Below are 21,741 nucleotides of genomic sequence, written 5' to 3'. Positions count from 1 at the left end.
CAAAGCATTACTAGGAACCATTTTTAACGACTTTTAACGTTGTCTTGCCGAGATTCGAACCTATCACCTCCCCGACGACACGGATGCGCTATGTGTTTAGCCACGATCGCATGTTCAACTTCAGTTATGACAAGACACAAGCAATTAAACTTTAATTTCTAATTAATGTTCAGGCATTAGCAGTCCTTTTTTCTATTTATAGAAAAGAAATCTATTCCTCTCTTTCTATTCCTTCTATAAGCCACCAACAAGTTAAAGTGGACTTTATCTATTAGTGGTGTGCTTATAGTTTAGCAAAGTAAATTTAAAAGTCTTGTACAGTTTGGAACACGATTAAATCTTGATCCAATATTTCTAATTAATCATTCATTTAGATTTTAAACTTTTTTAAAAATCTGTATTATAACTAAATGAATTAAAAAAATACAAAATGGTCGTGTTTGAAAACAAAAATATAAATAGATTAATTCAACACATTTAAACCTAACTTAAATAGAACTAATAATTTATTTCATGATTATTTTTTAAATATGCCATAAGATTTTCTTATAAAGATGTTTTGCTATTTGAACTTTTTACTGTGTTAACCCTTTGAGAGAATTTGGTTTAAGAGGCTATTCAAACTTTCTCCCTTTAGCATTCTATTACAATAGAAACTACTTAGAATATGTCCTTAATTATCTTCATAGACTTCATTTATAGGATTCTTAGAAACAGAAAAAAAATAATATACTACAAAGCAGTGTTGCGGAGCCGTGTGCCGTGGAGCCGCCATATTTTGCTGGAGCCGGAGCCGTAATTAGATAAACAAAGAGATTTTTTTATAAATTATAATTTGGTAACTCTATTTTGTCATGTGCAAATGCCCCTATTAAGTTTTTCAAGTCCATTTTTATCAAAAATTGAACTTTTAAAACCTTCAAAAGTCAAAAATAGATGTGGGGAAAAAATATGTCGAGTTTTTTCTTGATTTTAGCCGCCATCATCACAGATGGCTCCGCGGAGCCGGAGCTGCACCAAAATCAAACGGCTCCGCAACGCTGCTACAAAGGATGCTTAATTTTTAAGTATATTAAATGAGTATTAACCAATAACTTAAAACACTAAATGTTTTTAATCAGTTTTTGTTAAGCATCTTTCTGAAATTTCCTTCTTTCTGAAAGCACCTACTCCCTTTATCCGTCTGTCTGTCTGTCTGTCCTTCAATTAATAATTGCATGGATATGGTAAATTTATATTGGAAAGATAAAACAACACAACAAGTCTTTAGTTTAGCTTAGAACCTTCCCATATATAAATCAGGGATATTATGGGATATGACAATGAAAGATAAATAGATATAGAATTAATATTAAGTGAAAGGTTTGGATAGTTGAAAAGTTAGGAAACAGCCGACCAAAATTTAATAATATTTTCAAACGTTTTTGAAGTAACGAATAAGATATGTATCTATAGGACTTTGGGAAATAGTATTATTTATATTCCAATATTCCCTTCCCTTCCCTGGGGTTATCCAGAACTTTGTCATAGTTTTGATTGGGAATTAAATTAAACTAGAGAAGATTTCTATAGTCCATAGCCTACAGTAATATAACATCACAGTTGCAGTTTAATTTGTTCCATAACCTTAATGTAATTGTTAGAAATACAAGAATTATTTGAACCAGCAGTAGTAATATTTAATTGGGACACTCTTTAAACTTAGATAAGACATAAATAACAATATTGTTATTTTGATTAGATATAAGTTCATCGATCGGTTAATAAGCAGTTTTCCTCTAATATTCCTTTTATTTGAGTATTTATGAAAATTACATTTAGATTTTGTTTTCTTATGCGTAAGCTAATAAATATTTGTAAGAAATTAACTACTCTGAAATTCTAATTCATCCATTAGCTTTGCTTCAATCTATTGAAAACTATAATTCACAAAAAAAATAATGGTAATTTATTTATTTGTGTTCTATGAGTTTCTCTTTAATTAAACAAAGTGGTTTAGCCTGGCCGTGAATTAGGATCTATAATCTAATTAGTTATAATATGTATCTGTTCTAATATAGTTTCAATATTAATTTGGTATTTAATCTAAGGAATTGCTTTAAAACTATGCTGTACCTGTCTTTAAAGATAAAAAGAATCTGTGATGGATAATTTAAAAGCTATTTAGAACAATAGAATTAATTGAGTCATTACTATTTATTAATGTATTTTACCAGCTGAATCTTTAAATGGGTAGTCGTTGCCGTGGCCGTAGTCGTGGCTAGTAGGAATATAACTGTTTACTAATATTTTTAAAAAATAATCAATTTCAATCTTATAAATAATATTGTAATAATAAATCCCCCAAAAAGGGTTTTTAAGTATATTTTTAGTAAAAATTTGGCTTTATGATAAAAATATCAAAAGTAGCTGTCTTTGTGGCCACGCTATGCCAATTTGATTTAAAGATCGCTATTAGGTTAGTGGCTATACCTCTGGACACGGCTACGGCAACGGCTACACATTTAAAGATCCAGCTCTGTAATATGTTCTATATATGTATTTCTATTTTTCAGGCATAGTGCTGGATATCAAGTAGAACAAGGGGCTTCTAATGCAACTGCAGGTAATGAATTTATTATTGCTTGGATCTTACACCAGATAATCATGTTATTAAGTGAATCTTGTAGCTGGCTACAATAAAGAGTCCCTCCATCCCCTCCAACCTAAATTTACTACAATGTTTTCCTTTGTTATAATATCCATTCTGCAGGTCGGAAAAATATTACTTGTAAGGAAGTAAGAATTTTTCTCCTATTCATTCGAATCCGGTGGATAGGAACCGGTTCTCATTTACACGAAAAAACTATGTCTAGCATCGTATTATTGTCTAGCATCGTATTATTGTCTAGCATCGTATTATATCCAGCTTTCTACGAATATAAAAATGTACAAAAAAGGCACCTCGGGGCTAAAAAACTAGTTTTAATCTCATAATTGTACATTCTATATCCGCGGAAAGCCGATTATAATAAGATGCGAGAAATAACCATTGAACTATTCGATAAGGTAAATTCGTCAAATGCTCTCTTATAGTCTAAAATACACAAATTATAAAGCTTATTACTTTTTATAAAAGGGATTCTTAGTATAAATTAAAAGTCGTCATTTAACATAAGTATTTTCTTGTCATTTTAAATGTTAGACTCATGTTTATCTATCTATTTAGAGCTAGATGAGTTGATGACGTCACTGAACAATTTCAAGATGGCGGAGAAGCAAGTTGATGAACCGGTTATCCCTCCCAATCTTGATACCATGCTGGGAAATCTTCAGGTATTGTCAGGGAGGGAGGGAGGGGACATTGGGCTGTAGATTACACCGATAACAAAAGTTTTATAACTACGTTTCTTATTCGCTGGCTCAAAAAATTTGGGTGCTTTTATTGAATTAGTAATTGGTTGGTACATTTATTCTGAAATAGATAAATAATAATAAAACAACGATAAATGATTCTTAAATTTCTTTAATTCTCATGATCCCTAAACTAGTAAACATTGAGTATATACTCTAAAACCTATTTTGACTGTCTGCCTGTTCGATTTTTATGTTTTTGTGCTTTGCTATTGACAAATATATGGGGGGGGGGGGTTAATGTAACCATCTCGTAATCAATGCGCTAATGGCACTTAGAATCCGAATTTCGTTATGAAACTTGGCAAAATTTACCAAAAAGTTGAAAAAGCTATTTTTAGGGCAAATCCGTCGCAAAACCTATCTCCACGAGTCCACATAATACTCTTTGCCACTCCAAAACGTTTTCAAACGGTTCTAGGCGGTAGTTACTGGTACTAGAAATATTAAAAATGGTTTTCTTGTATCATTTTACATAATTTAAAGCAAAAATATGTTTCAAAAAGTTTATGCCTACGTAATTTATGATAGATTTGCAATAAAAAAAGCCAAAAAAAATCTGGCTAAACGGCTGTGTCATTAGCCTTTACTTTTTCAACTTTATGTTAGCTTTTGGGAAAATAAATTACTCATGCCAAGTTTCGTAACGAAATTCGGAAAGTGCCATTTGCGCATTATTTTTCCTTGTATTGTATAAGATTGTTATAGTTTATTATTATTGTTTAATGCATTCTTTCTCCACATATGTATGTACAATATACATCACTATGCTTTTGATGAAAAGTGGGTAGTTTCCCTTTAACGGAGGAGTGGATCACTTTTGCCCGAAAACCACATGTCCTAATTTTAGATTATGAAAAACTTAATCTAGTTGCTGTAGAAATCTCTGGTATTGTCAGTTTCATGGCATCGCCTCTTAAGGGGTGTTACGTCGTTTTTTCACATTGGCCTTTAGGATGGGTTAAATAAATGTTGATGATTGCCACGCAGGGTTAGAGCCCCCCGCAGGGGCTAGAAATAGGAGAAAAATTACCTACCATGAAAATACGCCGAAAAACGCCCCCTAAGTTTTTCCCCAAAAGTATTGGTTCTGGCTGGTCCACTTATAATTCAAGGGAAATTGGTGAAAAGTGCATTTGGCGGCTAACTTTGATCTGAAAATGGATTTCATTCACACACAAATATTCAATGTGTTATCATTAAACAAACAGCCATAATATTTTATGCAATGAACTATCAATAACAAATCAATACTATTATTTGTATGAGTGAATTTCCTGCAAGATCTCGAAAATTAATTCATTTTAACTATTTTTGGAAAGAATTTTCTCGTATTCATTCGAATCCGGTGGATAGGAACCGGTTCTCTTCCATACGCAAAAACTATGTTTAGCATCGTATTATATCCAGCTTTCTACGAATATAAAAATGTACAATCATAAGATTAAAATTAGTTTTTTAGCAGGTGCCTTCGGCACCTCGGGACTAAAAAAAAAATAGTTTTAATCTTATAATTGTACATTCTATATCCGCGGAAAGCCGTTTTTAATACGATACGAGAAATAACCATTCTGATGAGAACCGGTTCCTATCCACCGGATTCGAATGAATACGAGAATAACCATTATTACATTTGGAGGCCCTGGCCCATATAGACAGAAAATATTTTTTTCTATATAAATTAGTTTTGAATAAACATACCTTTCAACACAAAATATGTGTTAGTATTAGGGTTGAGCCGGATATCTGGCCAACGTTCGATATCCGGCAATTTACAGGGTATCCGGCCGGATAACCGGATATCCGGCGTCAAAAATTAGCCGGATATGATGTAACCGGATAGTTGTAATATCCGGTATCCGGCCGGAAATTGAAAATGGCCGGATAACTGGCCAAACCGGATATCCGGCCCAACCCTAGTTAGTATGTCTGTAGAGTTTTTCATTAACTTTAAAATACGGAGTTTAAACTTTTTATTGAAAGAAAATCAGTTACATACCTATATGCCGAAGAAAATTAAATTTATACCTATAATAAAAACAAGAATTAAATGTCTTATCTATAATACAAAGTAGCTTGATGTCTGTCCGTCTGTCCGTCTGTCTGTCCCTTAAGATGTCGGTAACCGCTGAACCGATTGGATTCTACTCTTCAGGGTATATACCTATTGGTCCTGTGGTGGTTTTAAGCTATTTTCTTCGGGGGTGGGACACCCCCAACCCCCCCAAAAACAAAAAAAATACCTCCCATTTTTTTTTTTTTTTTTTTTTTTTTTTTTTGTAGAGGAATTCTTTTGTAGAAATACTAGCGGCTTCGCCCCTAGCCTCTAGGGGCTTTGCCCCAAGAGATGACAACAACAAAAAATTCAAAAAAAAAAATTAAAAAGAATTAAAGAAATCTTCTACAAAAGAAATTTTCTACAAAAGAAATCTTCTACAAAAGAATTCTTCTACAAAAGAATATTTCTACAAAAGAATTCTTCTACAAAAAAAAAAAAAAAAAAAAAAAAAAAAATGGGGGGAATTTTTTTGTTTTTGGGGGGGTTGGGGGTGTCCCACCCCCCAAGAAAATAGCTTAAAACCACCACAGGACCAATAGGTATATACCCTGAAGAGTAGAATCTAATCGGTTCAGCGGTTACCGAGATCTTAAGGGACAGACAGACAGACAGACGGACAGACGGACAGACGGACAGACATCAAGCTACTTTGTATTATAGATTCTTTTGTAGAAATATTCTTTTGTAGAAGAATTCTTTTGTAGAAGATTTCTTTTGTAGAAAATTTCTTTTGTAGAAGATTTCTTTAGTTCTTCTAAATTTTTTTTTTGAATTTTTTTGTTGTCATCTCTTGGGGCAAAGCCCCTAGAGGCTAGGGGCGAAGCCGCTAGTTTTTTAAATAGTACTAGGTAGCGGCTACGCCCCCTAGAAGCCTCTAGGGGCACTTAAGGTAGGAGGGGGAAAAGTCGACCTCATCCCATTTTAAATTTAAGTTTCAATAGAGTAAAAAAAAAGTAAAGACATCCTCCCCAAAAATAGTTTAAACTCTTCCCAGGACCTATAAGAAGCTTCACTGTAAAAGAGAACAATATCGGTTGAGCGGTTAGCGAGATCCTTCGGGACAGACAAAAAACGCTTACTACTTCATATAATAGGAAATCCTATCAACTATATAAAGTAATCTTTTTTTTGTCTAAAGCGAATGATCTTGGTAACAGCTTTACCTACATGGTTCTCCTTTACAGTAAAGCTTCTTATAGGTCCAGGGAAGGTTTTTACCTATTTTGTGGCAGGGTGATTCAACCCTTCAACAAAATTTTCGCCCCCCTCCCCACCTATAATGATCCTTGAGTCTTTTAAAGGGCGTATCCGCTAGTTTGCAATAAAGTATTATATCTTTATCGAAAAGTAAAAAAAATAGGCGCAATATCAATCCATCCATTGCCTATCATTAGAAAGGTGTCTTTTGGTTTTTTAAAACTGCCTGTAACTTTTTATTAGACTATCTAATTTGTATTATAATGCGTTTTTTCATCCGGTATATATGTTTTTTATACTTTCACCTATTAATTCTTCCTTGTCATTTGTAAGGCCCTTAACTAGAAACCTTCAAAATGGTCTCAAAAAGAGTTTGTTTGTCTGTCTATCACACATCTTTAACAAAAGGTCATATGATTCCAAAATATCATATTTTTTATTATGCTTATGATATGTCCACAGTAATGGAATTAAAACAATGATGACAACATCTATAAAAAGTAAAGCACTAAAACGGTAGGACAAACGGACATTAACACTTGTATAGTGTCTGAACTGAATAATCAGAATATAAAAGTATTAGAGTCGAAGCAAAATTGTAAGTAAATTTGTTGAAAACTGCTTGATACTGGATAATGTTTATGGACATACTTACATTTTAGGACTTGATTATAGAGTTGCTTCGCTTATAATATTGTTCTTTGTTGTCCCAGGAATCAATATACCAAAAATTAGATAAAACGGATAGTTAAATCACAGATAAATTTGTTGTTAAAAAAGTAGAAAAATCAACATGTTTAAAATGGACGTACGGACATTCTGGTAATGATTATAGAGTTGCTACGCTTTCTAAATCGTACCTAACTATTACAGGAATCATCATGCAAAGTTTGAAATCGATAAGAAAATTCTAACATGCCTAGATAAACGAATATAAGCTATCTATCTCGGACGGACGGACCGACCCTAATTGTAGAAAAACTTCGCTTTTAATAAGTTTCTGTCGTTCTATCGGCTTTGAGTGTCTGTTCAATTCATTAAAAAGCGCATTTAACTTTTTTTCCATTTCCAAAAAGCAAAAGTTTTACTTAAACTAATCTTGTTTTGTCTCTTACTAGGAGGACATGGACAAGCAAGGAGTGAAAACTACACAGAAAGGTGTCTGCGCTGCCTGCAAGAAACCTATTGTTGGACAGGTAATAAATGTATAAGTATAGATGTATATAACTATGATAACTACCTACCCAAGTGGTGGAGACTTTTTTCGTCTGCTAGCAAATTGCTTTAAGCTCTTTTTTGGCGACTTGGCTGTGTTTATTTAGCACGTTCCCTCTCTATTCTTTTATTTTAATGTGTAGGTAACTGTTTTTATTTTAGAAGTATTGAAAAATGAATCTGTCGTAAACATAGGCATGTTTTAATTAGCCAATAATTTCATATCTTGTGTGAACATTCTTTTAACGATTAGGCATAATCTTGGAAGTTTTGAAGATATTAAATCATTTTTTGGAAAATAAACACATCTTATAAAAGGCAGTTTTAAATATTTCGTTCAACTTTAATTGTTTTAATTTGAGTTTAGCATTCATTTATGTTTCTCATTACTATTATTATTTAGGTGATCACAGCATTGGGTTATACCTGGCACCCTGAACATTTTACTTGTGAAAACTGTAATCAGGTAGATAGATAATTCATATGGAGATTGTTAGGAAGATATCGTTCTTACTGAACTAAACTAATTACAGACAAGACAAATATAGCTATACAAAAAAAACAAAAGACCAACAATAATAGAGTTTTAAACAATAATTTTATAGGTAAATAAATTAATATTTCAATGAAAGATTTTTTAAACTTTATTCTTACTTCTTATCTGAGAAATAGGACCACTGCCAAACCAATGCCTAGGTTATTTTAAGTGTAGGGTGTTGAGCTTAACAATTGTTTTATTGGCTTAATCTACTGTCTTATCATCATAGTGCATAAAATTCATAACAAGACAAACTTCAGGTCACAAGAAAAACTTACATAAATGAATAACTATTTAGCTTTTTCTACTAAAAAATATTTAGGAATTAGGAACGAGTAACTTCTTTGAGCGTGATGGCAAAGCTTATTGTGAACAGGTACAACAATATTTCCAGTATGGCTTTGAAACCGATTAATATATGCTGGATTAGAACCGGTTCTTTGTCATAATAAAAAATCATGTATAGTGTGATATTAGAGACAATTTTTTTACGAATTAAGAAGAAAAAATAAGAATATTTTTGTGTGCCCATGCCTTTGGCCCATCGGGGTTAACAAAACTGGAATTAATTAGCACAGCAATACCAAACAATAACAATGTTTAATGAAAGTTATAATGTTCGAAAAACTTAGGGTACCTATAAAGCTAAGATTATGATAATTTTAATTGATCAAGTGAAGTTAATCTATTTGTATAAAATTTGCATAAGTTTTGCATGTTTTTTTAACATGTTGATATGATTTTAAAGATTAGATAATATCATTTTTCTTTCTTTTAGGATTATCATTTGTTATTCTCCCCTAGATGTGGCTTTTGCAGCGGACCCATCCTTGACAAGGTACATTTCAGTACAGAGATGGGTTTTTTATAAGTGAATGCCGCGTTTTTTGACATTTTTTTAGTCATATCGTCTTCGTTCAATCAATCATTATTATGAAAATGCCCTGTAGGATTTCAACAGAGTATACAACTTAAGAATTCAAAATCTAAAAAATAAAATTATTTTTATTAAAGCCATTTGTATAATATCTAATACAGCTCTAAAAAGATGCATTAATTAATATGCAGCAAAAATGGATTTAAGATGATTTGTTTTTCTTCTATGAAGGCCGTACCAACAAAAGCGAAATAATTAAATAAATAGTTGTATACTTAGATTAATTCCTACGGGGCATTGATCTAGAAACGGTCAAATAATGATAATGAAAAAACGCGGCATTCACTTATAAAAACCCATCTCTGTGGCCGGGATAGCAATCCGTGCTTCTTTACACATAAAACGGATTCTGATCGGATGTAAAAATATTGGCGGATTCGTCCGAAACGGATGCGGATTCCGGATTAATCCGAGTCAAATATCCAATATTATAATCTTTTACGGATTTCTGTTTCGGATTCTGAGTTTGCGTCAAAACTTAGTAAATTCGTATTTCTATTCCTGCATTTATCTAAATATTATTTGATAAGTCTTACTTCCACCAATTTAAAACAATTTGCTTATTGAAGGAAATTCCTACAAATAATATTATTCTTGGCATCTCAACCCTTTACATGAGATTGTTAACTCTACAGTCAGGGCAAGATTATAGTCACTATGCAATTTTACCCAACAGATCTATAGTACCTATAGATGTATATACAGACAACTACCTCCCTTCCTTTTTCAAAGACCTCTTTTGTCTGCTACTAAATTATTTTCTGCTACTTAGCTGTGTTAATATAAGCAACACCATTGGTTGATTTTCAATGACAAAATAGAAAGGTTGCACAAGGTGGTTGCGATGGGGAGATACAGTTATTTAACCTTTTCTTCCTCTAGTGTTTTACTCTATTTTTTATCCTATCCATCTATTCTAATCTATACATCTCATGTTATTTATGTTTCTATCCTGTCTAGTGTATTTCTGCCCTGGACAACACATGGCATCCGGAACATTTCTAATTAATCTCTCTGTCTAGTGTATTTTTGCCCTGGACAACACATGGCATCCGGAACATTTCTAATTAATCTCTCTGTCTAGTTTATTTCTGCCCTGGACAACACATGGCATCCGGAACATTTCTAATTTATCTCTCTGTCTAGTGTATTTCTGCCCTGGACAACACATGGCATCCGGAACATTTCTAATTAATCTCTCTGTCTAGTTTATTTCTGCCCTGGACAACACATGGCATCCGGAACATTTCTAATTAATCTCTCTGTCTAGTTTATTTCTGCCCTGGAAAACACATGGCATCCGGAACATTTCTAATTTATCTCTCTGTCTAGTGTATTTCTGCCCTGGACAACACATGGCATCCGGAACATTTCTAATTAATCTCTCTGTCTAGTTTATTTCTGCCCTGGACAACACATGGCATCCGGAACATTTCTAATTAATCTCTCTGTCTAGTTTATTTCTGCCCTGGAAAACACATGGCATCCGGAACATTTCTAATTAATCTCTCTGTCTATTATATTTCTATTTAATCTCTCTGTCTAGTATATTTCTAATTAATCTCTCTGTCTAGTATATTTCTAATTAATCTCTCTGTCTAGTATATTTCTAATTTATCTCTCTGTCTAGTGTATTTCTGCCCTGGACAACACATGGCATCCGGAACATTTTCTATGCTCTGGTTGTGGAAAACAGTTGGGTAAGCGGAAATTTTATTTTGAAAATTTAAGTTGGATTCTTTCCTACAATTTCGCTCATGTTTTTAGGTAAATTTTTATTCTAATAATACGAACAATTATTTTATTGGTTTATATAATTTCACCAAGCAAAGATTTTTATTCAGAAACGTATTCAAAGTTGACTAATATGAATAAATTGGAAAAACTGCCCCTTCATACCAAAATTATATGTTTGGATAGTTTCCACCTGAGATTCTATTGGCCCAATCAAATGACTTTTTATATTTATTATATTTTAGGTGAAGAGGGATTCCATGAGAAAGGAGATTCTGCTTACTGCAAGGAATCATTTAAACTTCTATTAAATAATTCAAATTTTAGGGATGTTAGGGGATAAGACAATCTTCTGTAAATTAAGATTAGTGGTAGGACACTTAACTTGATGAACCAACCAATCACAATTTAATAAAAGTTCCAAAGTTGTTACTATAAAACTTTTGGGACATTTTTCCATCCCCCGGACCGTAATCATCAATATAATTTTTAAAATAAATGTGTTTTGTGAAGCTCTATGTATATATTTTACTTTTACTATTATTTGAATATTCAGATAATAGAATATAAGAATAATTAGGGAGGGTATACCTAGACAATTTAAGTTGAAAGAAACAAACATTTACATAAAGAACTGTATAAAATCTTAAGTTTAAATAAAATGAATATTATAGACCTGTTACTTCAACAACTTTGCCCCTAAGTGTGGGGGATGTAGGAATCCTATTACTGAGAATTATATTTCTTCATTAAATCAACAGGTAAGATCCTTTTTTATAAAACTATACCTATATATTTATTTATTTATCTATGCATATTTGTATTTAAATAACATTTTTATGGTCTTAAATTAAATTTATTTTTTTTGAATTCTTCAGAATATATATGTATTTTAATGTTTGTACTATACGAAGAGTGCAAATTGTCGAGATATGCAAAGAGCGAAGCACAATATGTGTCTATGGTTTTTGTGACATATTGGTTGTTTATATGATTGCAAAGAGTTCAACATAACGTTTAATTAATTATACATTAATGCAAAGAGTTTGACATAGCCATTGTTGATAGATTTTAAGTAGATAAATAATGCGTTTTCATTATGTTTTAGTGGCATCCAGGATGTTTTGTATGCAAAGAGTGCAACACAACATTTGATGATGGAGCATTCTTTGAACATGATGGTCATCCTTATTGTGAGACTCATTACCATGCCCTGCGGGGGTCCTTGTGTGCTGGCTGTCATAAGGTAGATAGATAGATAGATACATCCTTACTGTGAGACACATTACCATGCCCTGCGGGGGTCCTTGTGTGCTGGCTGTAATAAGGTAGATAGATAGATAGATATCCTTACTGTGAGACACATTACCATGCCCTGCGGGGGTCCTTGTGTGCTGGCTGTCATAAGGTAGATAGATAGATAGATACATCCTTACTGTGAGACACATTACCATGCCCTGCGGGGGTCTTTGTGTGCTGGCTGTCATAAGATAGATAGATAGATAGATAGATACATCCTTACTGTGAGACACATTACCATGCCCTGCGGGGTCCTTGTGTGCTGGCTGTCATAAGGTAGATAGATAGATAGATACATCCTTACTGTGAGACACATTACCATGCCCTGCGGGGGTCCTTGTGTGCTGGCTGTCATAAGGTAGATAGATAGATAGATATCCTTACTGTGAGACACATTACCACGCCCTGCGGGGGTCCTTGTTTGCTGGCTGTCATAAGGTAGATAGATAGATAGACACATCCTTACTGTGAGACTTATTACCTTGCCCTGCGGGGGTCCTTGTGTGCTGGCTGTCATAAGGTAGATAGATAGATAGACACATTCTTACTGTGAGACACATTACCATGCCCTGCGGGGGTCCTAGTGTGCTGGCTGTCATAAGGTAGATAGATAGATAGACACATCCTTACTGTGATACACTTTACCATGCCCTGCGGGGGTCCTTGTGTGCTGGCTGTCATAAGGTAGATAGATAGATAGACACATCCTTACTGTGAGACACATTACCATGCCCTGCGGGGGTCCTTGTGTGCTGGCTGTCATAAGGTAGATAGATAGATAGACATCCTTACTGTGAGACTCATTACCATGCCCTGCGGGGGTCCTTGTGTGCTGGCTGTCATAAGGTAGATAGATAGATAGACACATTCTTACTGTGAGACACATTACCATGCCCTGCGGGGCTCCTTGTGTGCTGGCTGTCATAAGGTAGATAGATAGATAGACATTCTTACTGTGAGACACATTACCACGCCCTGAGGGGTCCTTGTGTGCTGGCTGTCATAAGGTAGATAGATAGATAGACACATCCTTACTGTGAGACACATTACCATGCCCCTGCGGGGATCTTTGTGTGCTGGCTGTCATAAGGTAGATAGATAGATAGACACATTCTTACTGTGAGACACATTACCATGCTCTGCGGGGCTCCTTGTGTGCTGGCTGTCATAAGGTAGATAGATAGATAGACACATTCTTACTGTGAGACACATTACCATGCCCTGCGGGGGTCCTTGTGTGCTGGCTGTCATAAGGTAAATAGATAGATAGATAGACACATCCTTATTGTGAGACACATTACCATGCCCTTCGGGGGTCCTTGTGTGCTGGCTGTCATAAGGTAGATAGATAGATAGACACATTCTTACTGTGAGACACATTACCATGCCCTGCAGGGGTCCTTGTGTGCTGGCTGTCATAAGGTAGATATATAGAAAGATAGACACATCCTTACTGTGTGACACACTACCATGCCCTGCGGGGGTCCTTGTGTGCTGGCTGTCATAAGGTAGATAGATAGATAGACACATCCTTATTGTGAGACACACTACCATGCCCTGCGGGGGTCCTTATTTGCTGGCTGTCATAAGGTAGATAGATAGATAGACATCCTTACTGTGAGACACATTACCATGCCCTGCGGGGGTCCTTGTGTGCTGGCTGTCATAAGGTAGATAGATAGATAGATAGATATCCTTACTGTGAGACACACTACCATGCCCTGCGGGGGTCCTTGTGTGCTGGCTGTCATAAGGTAGATAGATAGATAGACACATCCTTACTGTGAGACACATTACCATGCCCTCCGGGGGTCCTTGTGTGCTGGCTGTCATAAGGTAAATAGATAGATAGATAGACACATCCTTACTGTGAGACTCATTACCATGCCCTGCGGGGGTCCTTGTGTGCTGGCTGTCATAAGGTAGATAGATAGATACATCCTTACTGTGAGACTCATTACCACGCCCTGCGGGGATCTTAGTGTGTTGACTTTCAAAAGTTATACAGTTGCTTAATAGAAATACATAAAGAGACGGTCAAATTTATAGATAGATAGATAATTAAAGCAAAATAGATTGACAAATAACATGAATTTAACAAAAGAATAAAGATTCTTTCATATTTTAAATTTTATATTTAATATAAACCTCAAAATTACATTTTCCAGCCTTTGGGCACTTTAAAAATTTTAATTTTGTTCTTTTGTGTCATAAAAATAGATTCTTTTCACATCTTTTTAATATTTTTTTTTTAGCCAATATCTGGTCGGTGCATTACAGCTATGTTTAGAAAATTTCATCCTGAGCATTTTGTTTGCAGGTAATAATTATTTCTCGCATCGTATTATAAACAGCTTTCCGCGGATATAGAATGTACAATTATAAGATTAAAACCAGTTTATTTTAGCTCCAAAGGCATGGGCCAAAAAAACTGGTATTAATCTTATGATTGTACATTTTTATATTCGTACAAAGCTGGATATAATACGATGCTAGACATAGTTTTTTCGTATGGATGAGAACCGGTTCCTATCCACCGGATTCGAATGAATACGAGAAACATTTTTATTTTATACAACAGATTTTATTCACGTATTTGCATAAAATATTTTAGGATAAAAAGAGCTGATAAATAAATCTTAAAAGTCCCTTGCAGTTTTTATTTTACCTATTTAGATGAGAGTCACTTAACCCTGCCAGGAGAAATTGTCCCTAAAAATATTTTCATAAATGGGGGTGTAGTGCTCATAGATAGTGTAGGGCTCAGCCGAGAGTCAGCAATTTATTAAGAACTAGAGTATTCGCACCTAACAATTTAAGATTGCTTTATATTCGAATTTATTGGGAAAAAGGAGGATAAAAAATAATCTAAATTCAATCAAACCATCAAGAAACTCATATACATCTATAGTATAGAATATAGACGTATATACAAACAACTACCTCCCTTCCTTTTTTCAAGACCTCTTTTGTCTGCTTCTAAATTATTTTCTGCTACTTGGCTGTGTTAATTTAAGCGACACCATTGGATAATTTTCAATGTCCCAATAGAATGGTTGCACAAGGTAGTTGCGATGGGGAGATACAGTTATTTAACCTTTTCTTCTTCTAGTGTTTTACTCTAATGATATGATAATTCTTTTCAGTTTCTGTTTGAAGCAGTTGAACAAGGGGACCTTCAAGGAGCAGGGGGATAAACCTTACTGTCATGAATGCTTTGACAGATTGTTCGGATAAATTCAAACCTTATAGTATAGATTCCATGGGCTAGTATTCATTTCTTGTAAGGTTTTCCACGGAAACGTAAATAAAAATTCGTCGGTTTTTGCGCTTATTTGTTGAAAAACAAATAAGTTAAAACTTTATATTTTTGTATCCTTGGATAACTGTCTTCTAAACTATGAAAGATATGGATTTAATCCATCAACTCATGCCCAAGGATTATAATTTTAACTATATTAAAAAATGAATAAAATTTTCATCAAATTTTGAATACCTATCATAATCGTAAATTTTAACTTGATATTACATTTTTCATATCATAATAAACCTCTAAACTGTAATGACAAAGAAAAATGGAAATTTTTACCGCAATTTTTAAGGTCATTTTCATTGCCATTTTTAAGATTAGATAATAAAATATTGCATATTAGCAAATTAAAACAACTGCAACATCAAAAATAAAGCTTTTAATATATTTCTTCGTGTCTTTAAAACATAAACATAGTCATGCATACATTTGCTAAAGTATTAATACATTTTATATATTAATTGTACTATTGAGATTCATAAAAAAAAATATAATTTATCCCTTTTAGTCTACAAGAAGAGCACACTTACAAGCAAATGCATTTTTTTATTAAATATTTAAAGAAAACCATGATAATTTTTTTTAACTAAAAGGATTTTTGTGGATGTACGAACAAACCTTTTTAAGTGTAGATGTGTTCTAAAAATATAATCATATTATGCCTTAGATAACTCCATGTGGCCAAACTTTTTATATAATTTTTTAAAATCCTTTTTTCACTAAAATTGTTAGAAATAGTATATTAATGTTAAATATGTTACTTGTGTATGTTATAGAAGTTTCTGAGATTTTAAGTACCAACTTATGTACCTAATGTTACTAATTATTTTGTATTAATAAGTTTAATATAATTATTTGCATTTTTGGTCGCTTTTAATAAGTTTCAATTTGAATTTTCTTAATTATAAGAAGAGCATTTATTTTCTAGAAGAAAATTTAAGGGATTTTTTATAAAAGATTTTGGATGATTTTTTTTACAGAAAAGTTTGTTAGAAATTTTATTTTTTTGTTTTTGTATTTTGAATTTTTTTTATAGTTATTGAGATTTAAAACGCAATTTTTGCCTTAGATTTTGTACACATTTAATGATTGCTTGATATGAAAATTAACATTTTTGTACTAATAATATTATACATACTTTACTTAATATGTAGTATTAAGAAAATAAATTTGAAAAACTTATAGTTTTGTAAGTTTTTATCTATATAACAAGGATTACAACATCCATAAAAGCGAAGCACTGAAACGGTAGGACAAACGGACATGAACACTTATATAGTGTCAGAACTTAATAATCAGAATATAAATGTACATATAAGAGTCGAAGCAAAATTGTAAGTAAATTTGTTGAAAAACTGCTTTATACAGGATAATGTTTATGGACATACCTACATATTTAGGACTTGATTATAGAGTTGCTTCGCTTATATCATTATACTTTGTTGTCCTAGGAATCAATATACCAAAAATCAGATCAATCGGATGAACGCACGGAAATTTTGGTAATGATTATAGAGTTGCTACGCTTTCTAAATCGTACCTAACTACTAAAGGAATCACCATGCAAAGTTTGAAATCGATAGGACAATTCTAACATGACTAAATTAACGAAAAAAGCTATCCGTTACGGACGGACCGACCCTAAGTATAGAAAAGCTTCGGTTTTAAAAATTGCGCTTGTTTGACTTTGGCGTCGCGTTTGATAAAAAAAGAAAACCGAAACTACAGTGCGTATTTTTATTGGATAAAAAAATAAATGCATATTAGACCTACTTAACATTAACAGAAATTAGTCTTCAATATTAAGTTTTCTTCATTTGCTTAGGGAGATTTTTGTCAGAAAAAAGGGAATAGTCCTTTCGTGGCAACGCCCCTTAAGGGGCGATTCGTCGTATTTTAAAATGGCTTTTTATAGGTTATTTTAGGTTATATTGGGTTAGGTGATTGCCCCCAAGGGTTAGGCAATCGGTCCCGCAGTGTTAGAGCCCCCCTTGCGTTGCCACGAAAGGAACTATACCCATTGACCCACACCAAATTTGAATGATATTATTTTTGACTAAATAATAACGTTTTACTTTTAATGTTTTATTTGATGATGGAACCTTTAAATGTCGTCTTTTAAACAATTATTCCTAAAGTACTTGCTCCCCGTGCAAGTAACAATAATATTTTTATCTTTTTCTATCCAAATGACATCCAAAAATCAACCTGAGGGACTTACTTACAAAGACATGTTAAATTTTAGGAAACAAATTCATAGAGAAGCGTCTCTAAATTATTATCTTATCCCAATCTTTTAAATTTCATTTTAAAAATAAAATAAATTTTTGATAATCCTCTTTTATGCTAAGGGCGAAGCCCTTTATAATAAATGAAACAATAAAGTTCTTGATTTGTATCCAAGAATTTATTTCTGCAGTATAATAGAGAAAGTATATTTCATAAGTATTTGTTATGTTTTCCATTCTGAACATTTAAAAGCGATTCTTTTCTACAAAAGCAAATGGTGGCTGATAGTATAGAAATGATTGGAGAGCCATGAAAAAAAACTACTAAAATATAAAACAAGAATTATGCCATTGTCAAAAAGTAGCGAAGCTGTTATAAATAATTGACAAACATTGATAAATTTTAAAAAGGAAGACAAAGAAAAAAGAAATGAAAGTTAAAGGGGAGAGAAAACACATCTATAGTATAGAAGATGTATATACAGTTACCTACCTTCCCACCTTTTTCAATTACCTTTTTGTCTGCTAGCAGATTGTTTTCTGCCACTTGGCCGTTACCATTGGTTGATATTCAATGCATTGTGTAAAACACTCCATTGCAATGGAGGGAAGAAGAGGAAGGGTAGGGGCGTAAAGTAATGGTGGTGAAAAGGAATTCCCAACTTTTCCGAGATGGGTTTTTGTAAGTGAATGCCGCGTTTTTTCGACATTTTTTAGACATGTCGAAAAAACGCGGCATTCGCTGATTTAAACGGAGTAAACAACTTAAGAATTCAAAATTTTAGAATTATTATTTTAGCCATTTGTAATGTCTAATACAGCTCTAAAAAGATGCATAAATTAATATGTAGCAAAAATGTAATAATTTGTTTTTCTTTTATGAAGGCCGTACCAACAAAATCGAAATAATTAAATAAATAGTTGTATACTCTGTTTAAATCCGCGAATGCCGCGTTTTATCGATATGTCTAAAAAAATGTCGAAAAAACGCGGCATTCACTTATAAAAACCCATCTCAGAAGGTTTTACAGAAAGACAGAAATTTAGACATACAGACAAAAATAACGTAGTTATGTGGTATCCGCCTAGGGTAAATGGCAGACACCAGAGTTCGAATAAAGACTACGGCAGTGTGAACAGACGTGGACACCTTACTATAGAGAAGCTACGCTTCTCTAGCATTCACTAGACAAGAATCAACATCTATTTCAGTTGTCACTTTATTGAAGGGTTAAAGGATACTAAAGCTATATACAACAAACAATAACTACATGGATAGGAATAAATGGTCATAACATAAAAGCATTATAATACATATACAATAGTCAGTTTGGGCAATCATGATTCCCCATCCCTGGAAAGGGTGGGGGGAATTAAGAATACAGTTAACCATAATATAAATACATATGGATTAGGAATAAAGATAGTTAAAGATAAATCATACAGTACAACATAGATAATTGCAATGGTTAGGTAGATGGCTATCCCTGTCTGGGGCAGGCAGGATAGCCCATGGAGCAGCACAATAGGTAGATAAGCATAGAGGGGTTGAGTGGTAGGTCTGGGTCCTAAAGAGGGAAGGTTTGATGATTACTTGTGACAACAACAGTCTGTGTGGGGGTGATTCTATCAGGTGAGGGCAGGTTTAGATCCTTTATCCTCAGGGTTGAGGTGGTGCTGATAACTTGGTGGTTGAAGGGGAAGGTTCCGGTGCTTAAGATGGGAGAGGGAGGGGTAACACCCCTCCCTCCATTTGCAGGACAACTGAGAGATGAAATCAGTACCGTTATCTGACATATTTTCAGGTGGCTTTATAATTGTAGAATAACAGGATTTAGCTAGGTGCGTAGCATCACTTTAATGTCTTGGTTTCTGCATGGTCCAGAGCTGCCGCATACCACAACTCTCCCCTCGGAAGGCTGGAGGGGTTGTCTGCACCGCCAGACTTCCGACAGTGGTTGCGGCCTTCAGTTTGTTGTCCTTGTGGAATGGGTCCGCCAGGATACCAGTTGCTGGACGGTGGTGGACTCCAGCCCTCCCCAGGTCTAACGGAATCGGCTATATCTGCTGGAGTAGCTGGTCCTGTTGGATATTCTGGCCGTTGGATGTGTACCTCTGAGGCCACCCTGGCAACCTCCAGGGGTGGCACAGCACATGAGGGGGCTTGGACCAACAGCCGCCTGGTATACACCTCTTCAGGTTTCTCCACTGGGCTGGTGGTCTCCATCGTGTTGGTCACCTTGCTGCTGGCAGGCTGGCTACTGGATGCAGGCGCCGTTTCTTCGCCCTCGGGGCTGGTCAGGTTCATTCGGCTTCCAGGGTCTCTGTCAACGCGGGCAGGTGGTGGTTGCCATACTGTAGGAGCGTTGCCTCCTTCAGGCTCATTCTGGACATTGGCAGGGTGGTGCATGGCAGTCCGACCTGCGGGGTAGGGAAAGGTAACAGTCCATCCTTTATGCCGGAGGCTGTCTTGGATCTGCAAGGGTGGCTCCGCTCTAGTTGGCTGGGAGACAGGCCCATCAACGGACACTGCTGCTGGTGGACTGGAGGCACAAGGCTCCGGATTTCCTCCCCTAGCCTGAAGGGGTCCAGGCACATTTTCTCCATCTGGGGTAGACATAATTGTTGGGGATCCTCTACTTCTATGGTTAGGCTTGGCACTTGGCGCATCTAGTTGTGTTACTCCCCAGGCAGCGGTCAAAGCTTCTTCAGTTTGGCTGGTAATGGCTGATACCCTGGCTCCTGGGGCAGATGCAGGGGGCGCAGGCAAGTTTGGCCCAGCCCAAACTTCCTGGTACACCAGTGCAATACAATTACCCTGGCTTGGTTGAGGGAGGTAGACAGCTGGATGCAGTTGAGGGTGAGGGACAGCTGGACTCTCCCTGCTGGCTGGGGGCTCTGGCTGGCTGGGGGTGACGGGTGTCACCCCTTCCTCTGGGGCTGCGGGCTCATTCCGGGGTCCAGGTATCTCGGTGGCGGCGACGGTTGTCGCCCCAGGCACCAGTGTGGGGGCGCTGGATAGCACCCCCCAGTCTTCACAGGGGTCCAGGTCTCTCGGTGGCGGCGACGGTTGTCGCCCCAGGCACCAGCGTGGGGCGCTGGATAGCACCCCCCAGTCTTCACAGGTGGCGGCGACGGTTGTCGCCCCAGACATCAGCTTGGTGGTGCAGGGAAGCACCTCTCGTTCCTTCCAGGTGGCGACGCCGGTTGGCGTCCCATACATCGACTCAGACTCGCTGGCTAGCGCCTCTTGCCTCTCCCACTCGGCGGCCGCCAGGGCCTCCTCGTACACCGTCCCGGTGGCGCTGGGTAGCGCCCCTCGGCTCTTGCTGGGGGTGACAGGGGTTACGGACACCGGTCCCCTGTGGTTGCGGCTGAGGTCCAGGCCAACCCGGTTGGGTTCAGCCGCTCCTCCCAGCACGTTGATCCTGGCCACCATGGTCCCAATCTGAGACACAGACTCCTGGGTAGCCGCGGCCCCAGCGGCGGCAGCTAGTTGGGGTGACGGCTGGGCATCTCCCTCCAGGTGGACCTGGGTGGCAGACTGGTTGCATGCAGGTTGTTGGGCGGCCTGGTGTTTCTTCATTGCCCGGTCCCAACCGGTTCTACACTTGGCGGCTGTGTGGCCGCTGAAGCGGCAGCGCCCCTTCGTCCAGCTGGGTCCCATCAGGCCGGCTTCCTCAGGGTGTATCAACCTGCCAGGTCTCTCCTCCTCCAGTTGGGGCACCAGCTGACAAACAGGGTCTCCCCTACTAGGGGTCAGGCGGTGCTGGGCTGCTTGTGGTGGCTCCTTGGTTACATTCCGCCTCCTCCCCATACACACAGGTTCCT

General features: G+C 36.1%; 2 protein-coding genes across 3 annotated transcripts in view; one reads left to right on the top strand and one right to left on the bottom strand.

Annotated features, from left to right (window-relative positions):
- The window catches only part of Pax (paxillin), a 36,335-nt gene extending 20,106 nt beyond the window's left edge, over positions 1–16,229 (top strand). For both annotated transcript variants that reach the window (XM_080167276.1, XM_080167275.1), the window contains 12 exons: positions 2,556–2,605; positions 3,209–3,315; positions 7,768–7,845; positions 8,268–8,330; positions 8,725–8,778; positions 9,181–9,240; positions 10,970–11,039; positions 11,319–11,362; positions 11,748–11,834; positions 12,182–12,319; positions 14,628–14,692; positions 15,519–16,229. In XM_080167276.1, the coding sequence (XP_080023402.1) occupies positions 2,556–2,605; positions 3,209–3,315; positions 7,768–7,845; positions 8,268–8,330; positions 8,725–8,778; positions 9,181–9,240; positions 10,970–11,039; positions 11,319–11,362; positions 11,748–11,834; positions 12,182–12,319; positions 14,628–14,692; positions 15,519–15,609 (907 nt within the window). In that variant the 3' untranslated portion in view covers positions 15,610–16,229. The remainder of the gene's footprint in view (positions 1–2,555; positions 2,606–3,208; positions 3,316–7,767; positions 7,846–8,267; positions 8,331–8,724; positions 8,779–9,180; positions 9,241–10,969; positions 11,040–11,318; positions 11,363–11,747; positions 11,835–12,181; positions 12,320–14,627; positions 14,693–15,518) is intronic.
- Positions 1–21,741, bottom strand: part of LOC145324686 (glutamine--fructose-6-phosphate aminotransferase [isomerizing] 2-like) — a 181,468-nt gene that overhangs the window by 93,923 nt on the left and 65,804 nt on the right. The gene's annotated exons all lie outside the window — the stretch shown is intronic.

Source organism: Acartia tonsa, chromosome 7 (assembly GCF_053477335.1).
Source record: "Acartia tonsa isolate MP-2025a chromosome 7, ASM5347733v1, whole genome shotgun sequence".
Taxonomy (NCBI): Eukaryota; Metazoa; Arthropoda; class Copepoda; order Calanoida; family Acartiidae; genus Acartia; species Acartia tonsa.
This window is presented reverse-complemented; position numbering and strand designations above follow the sequence as displayed.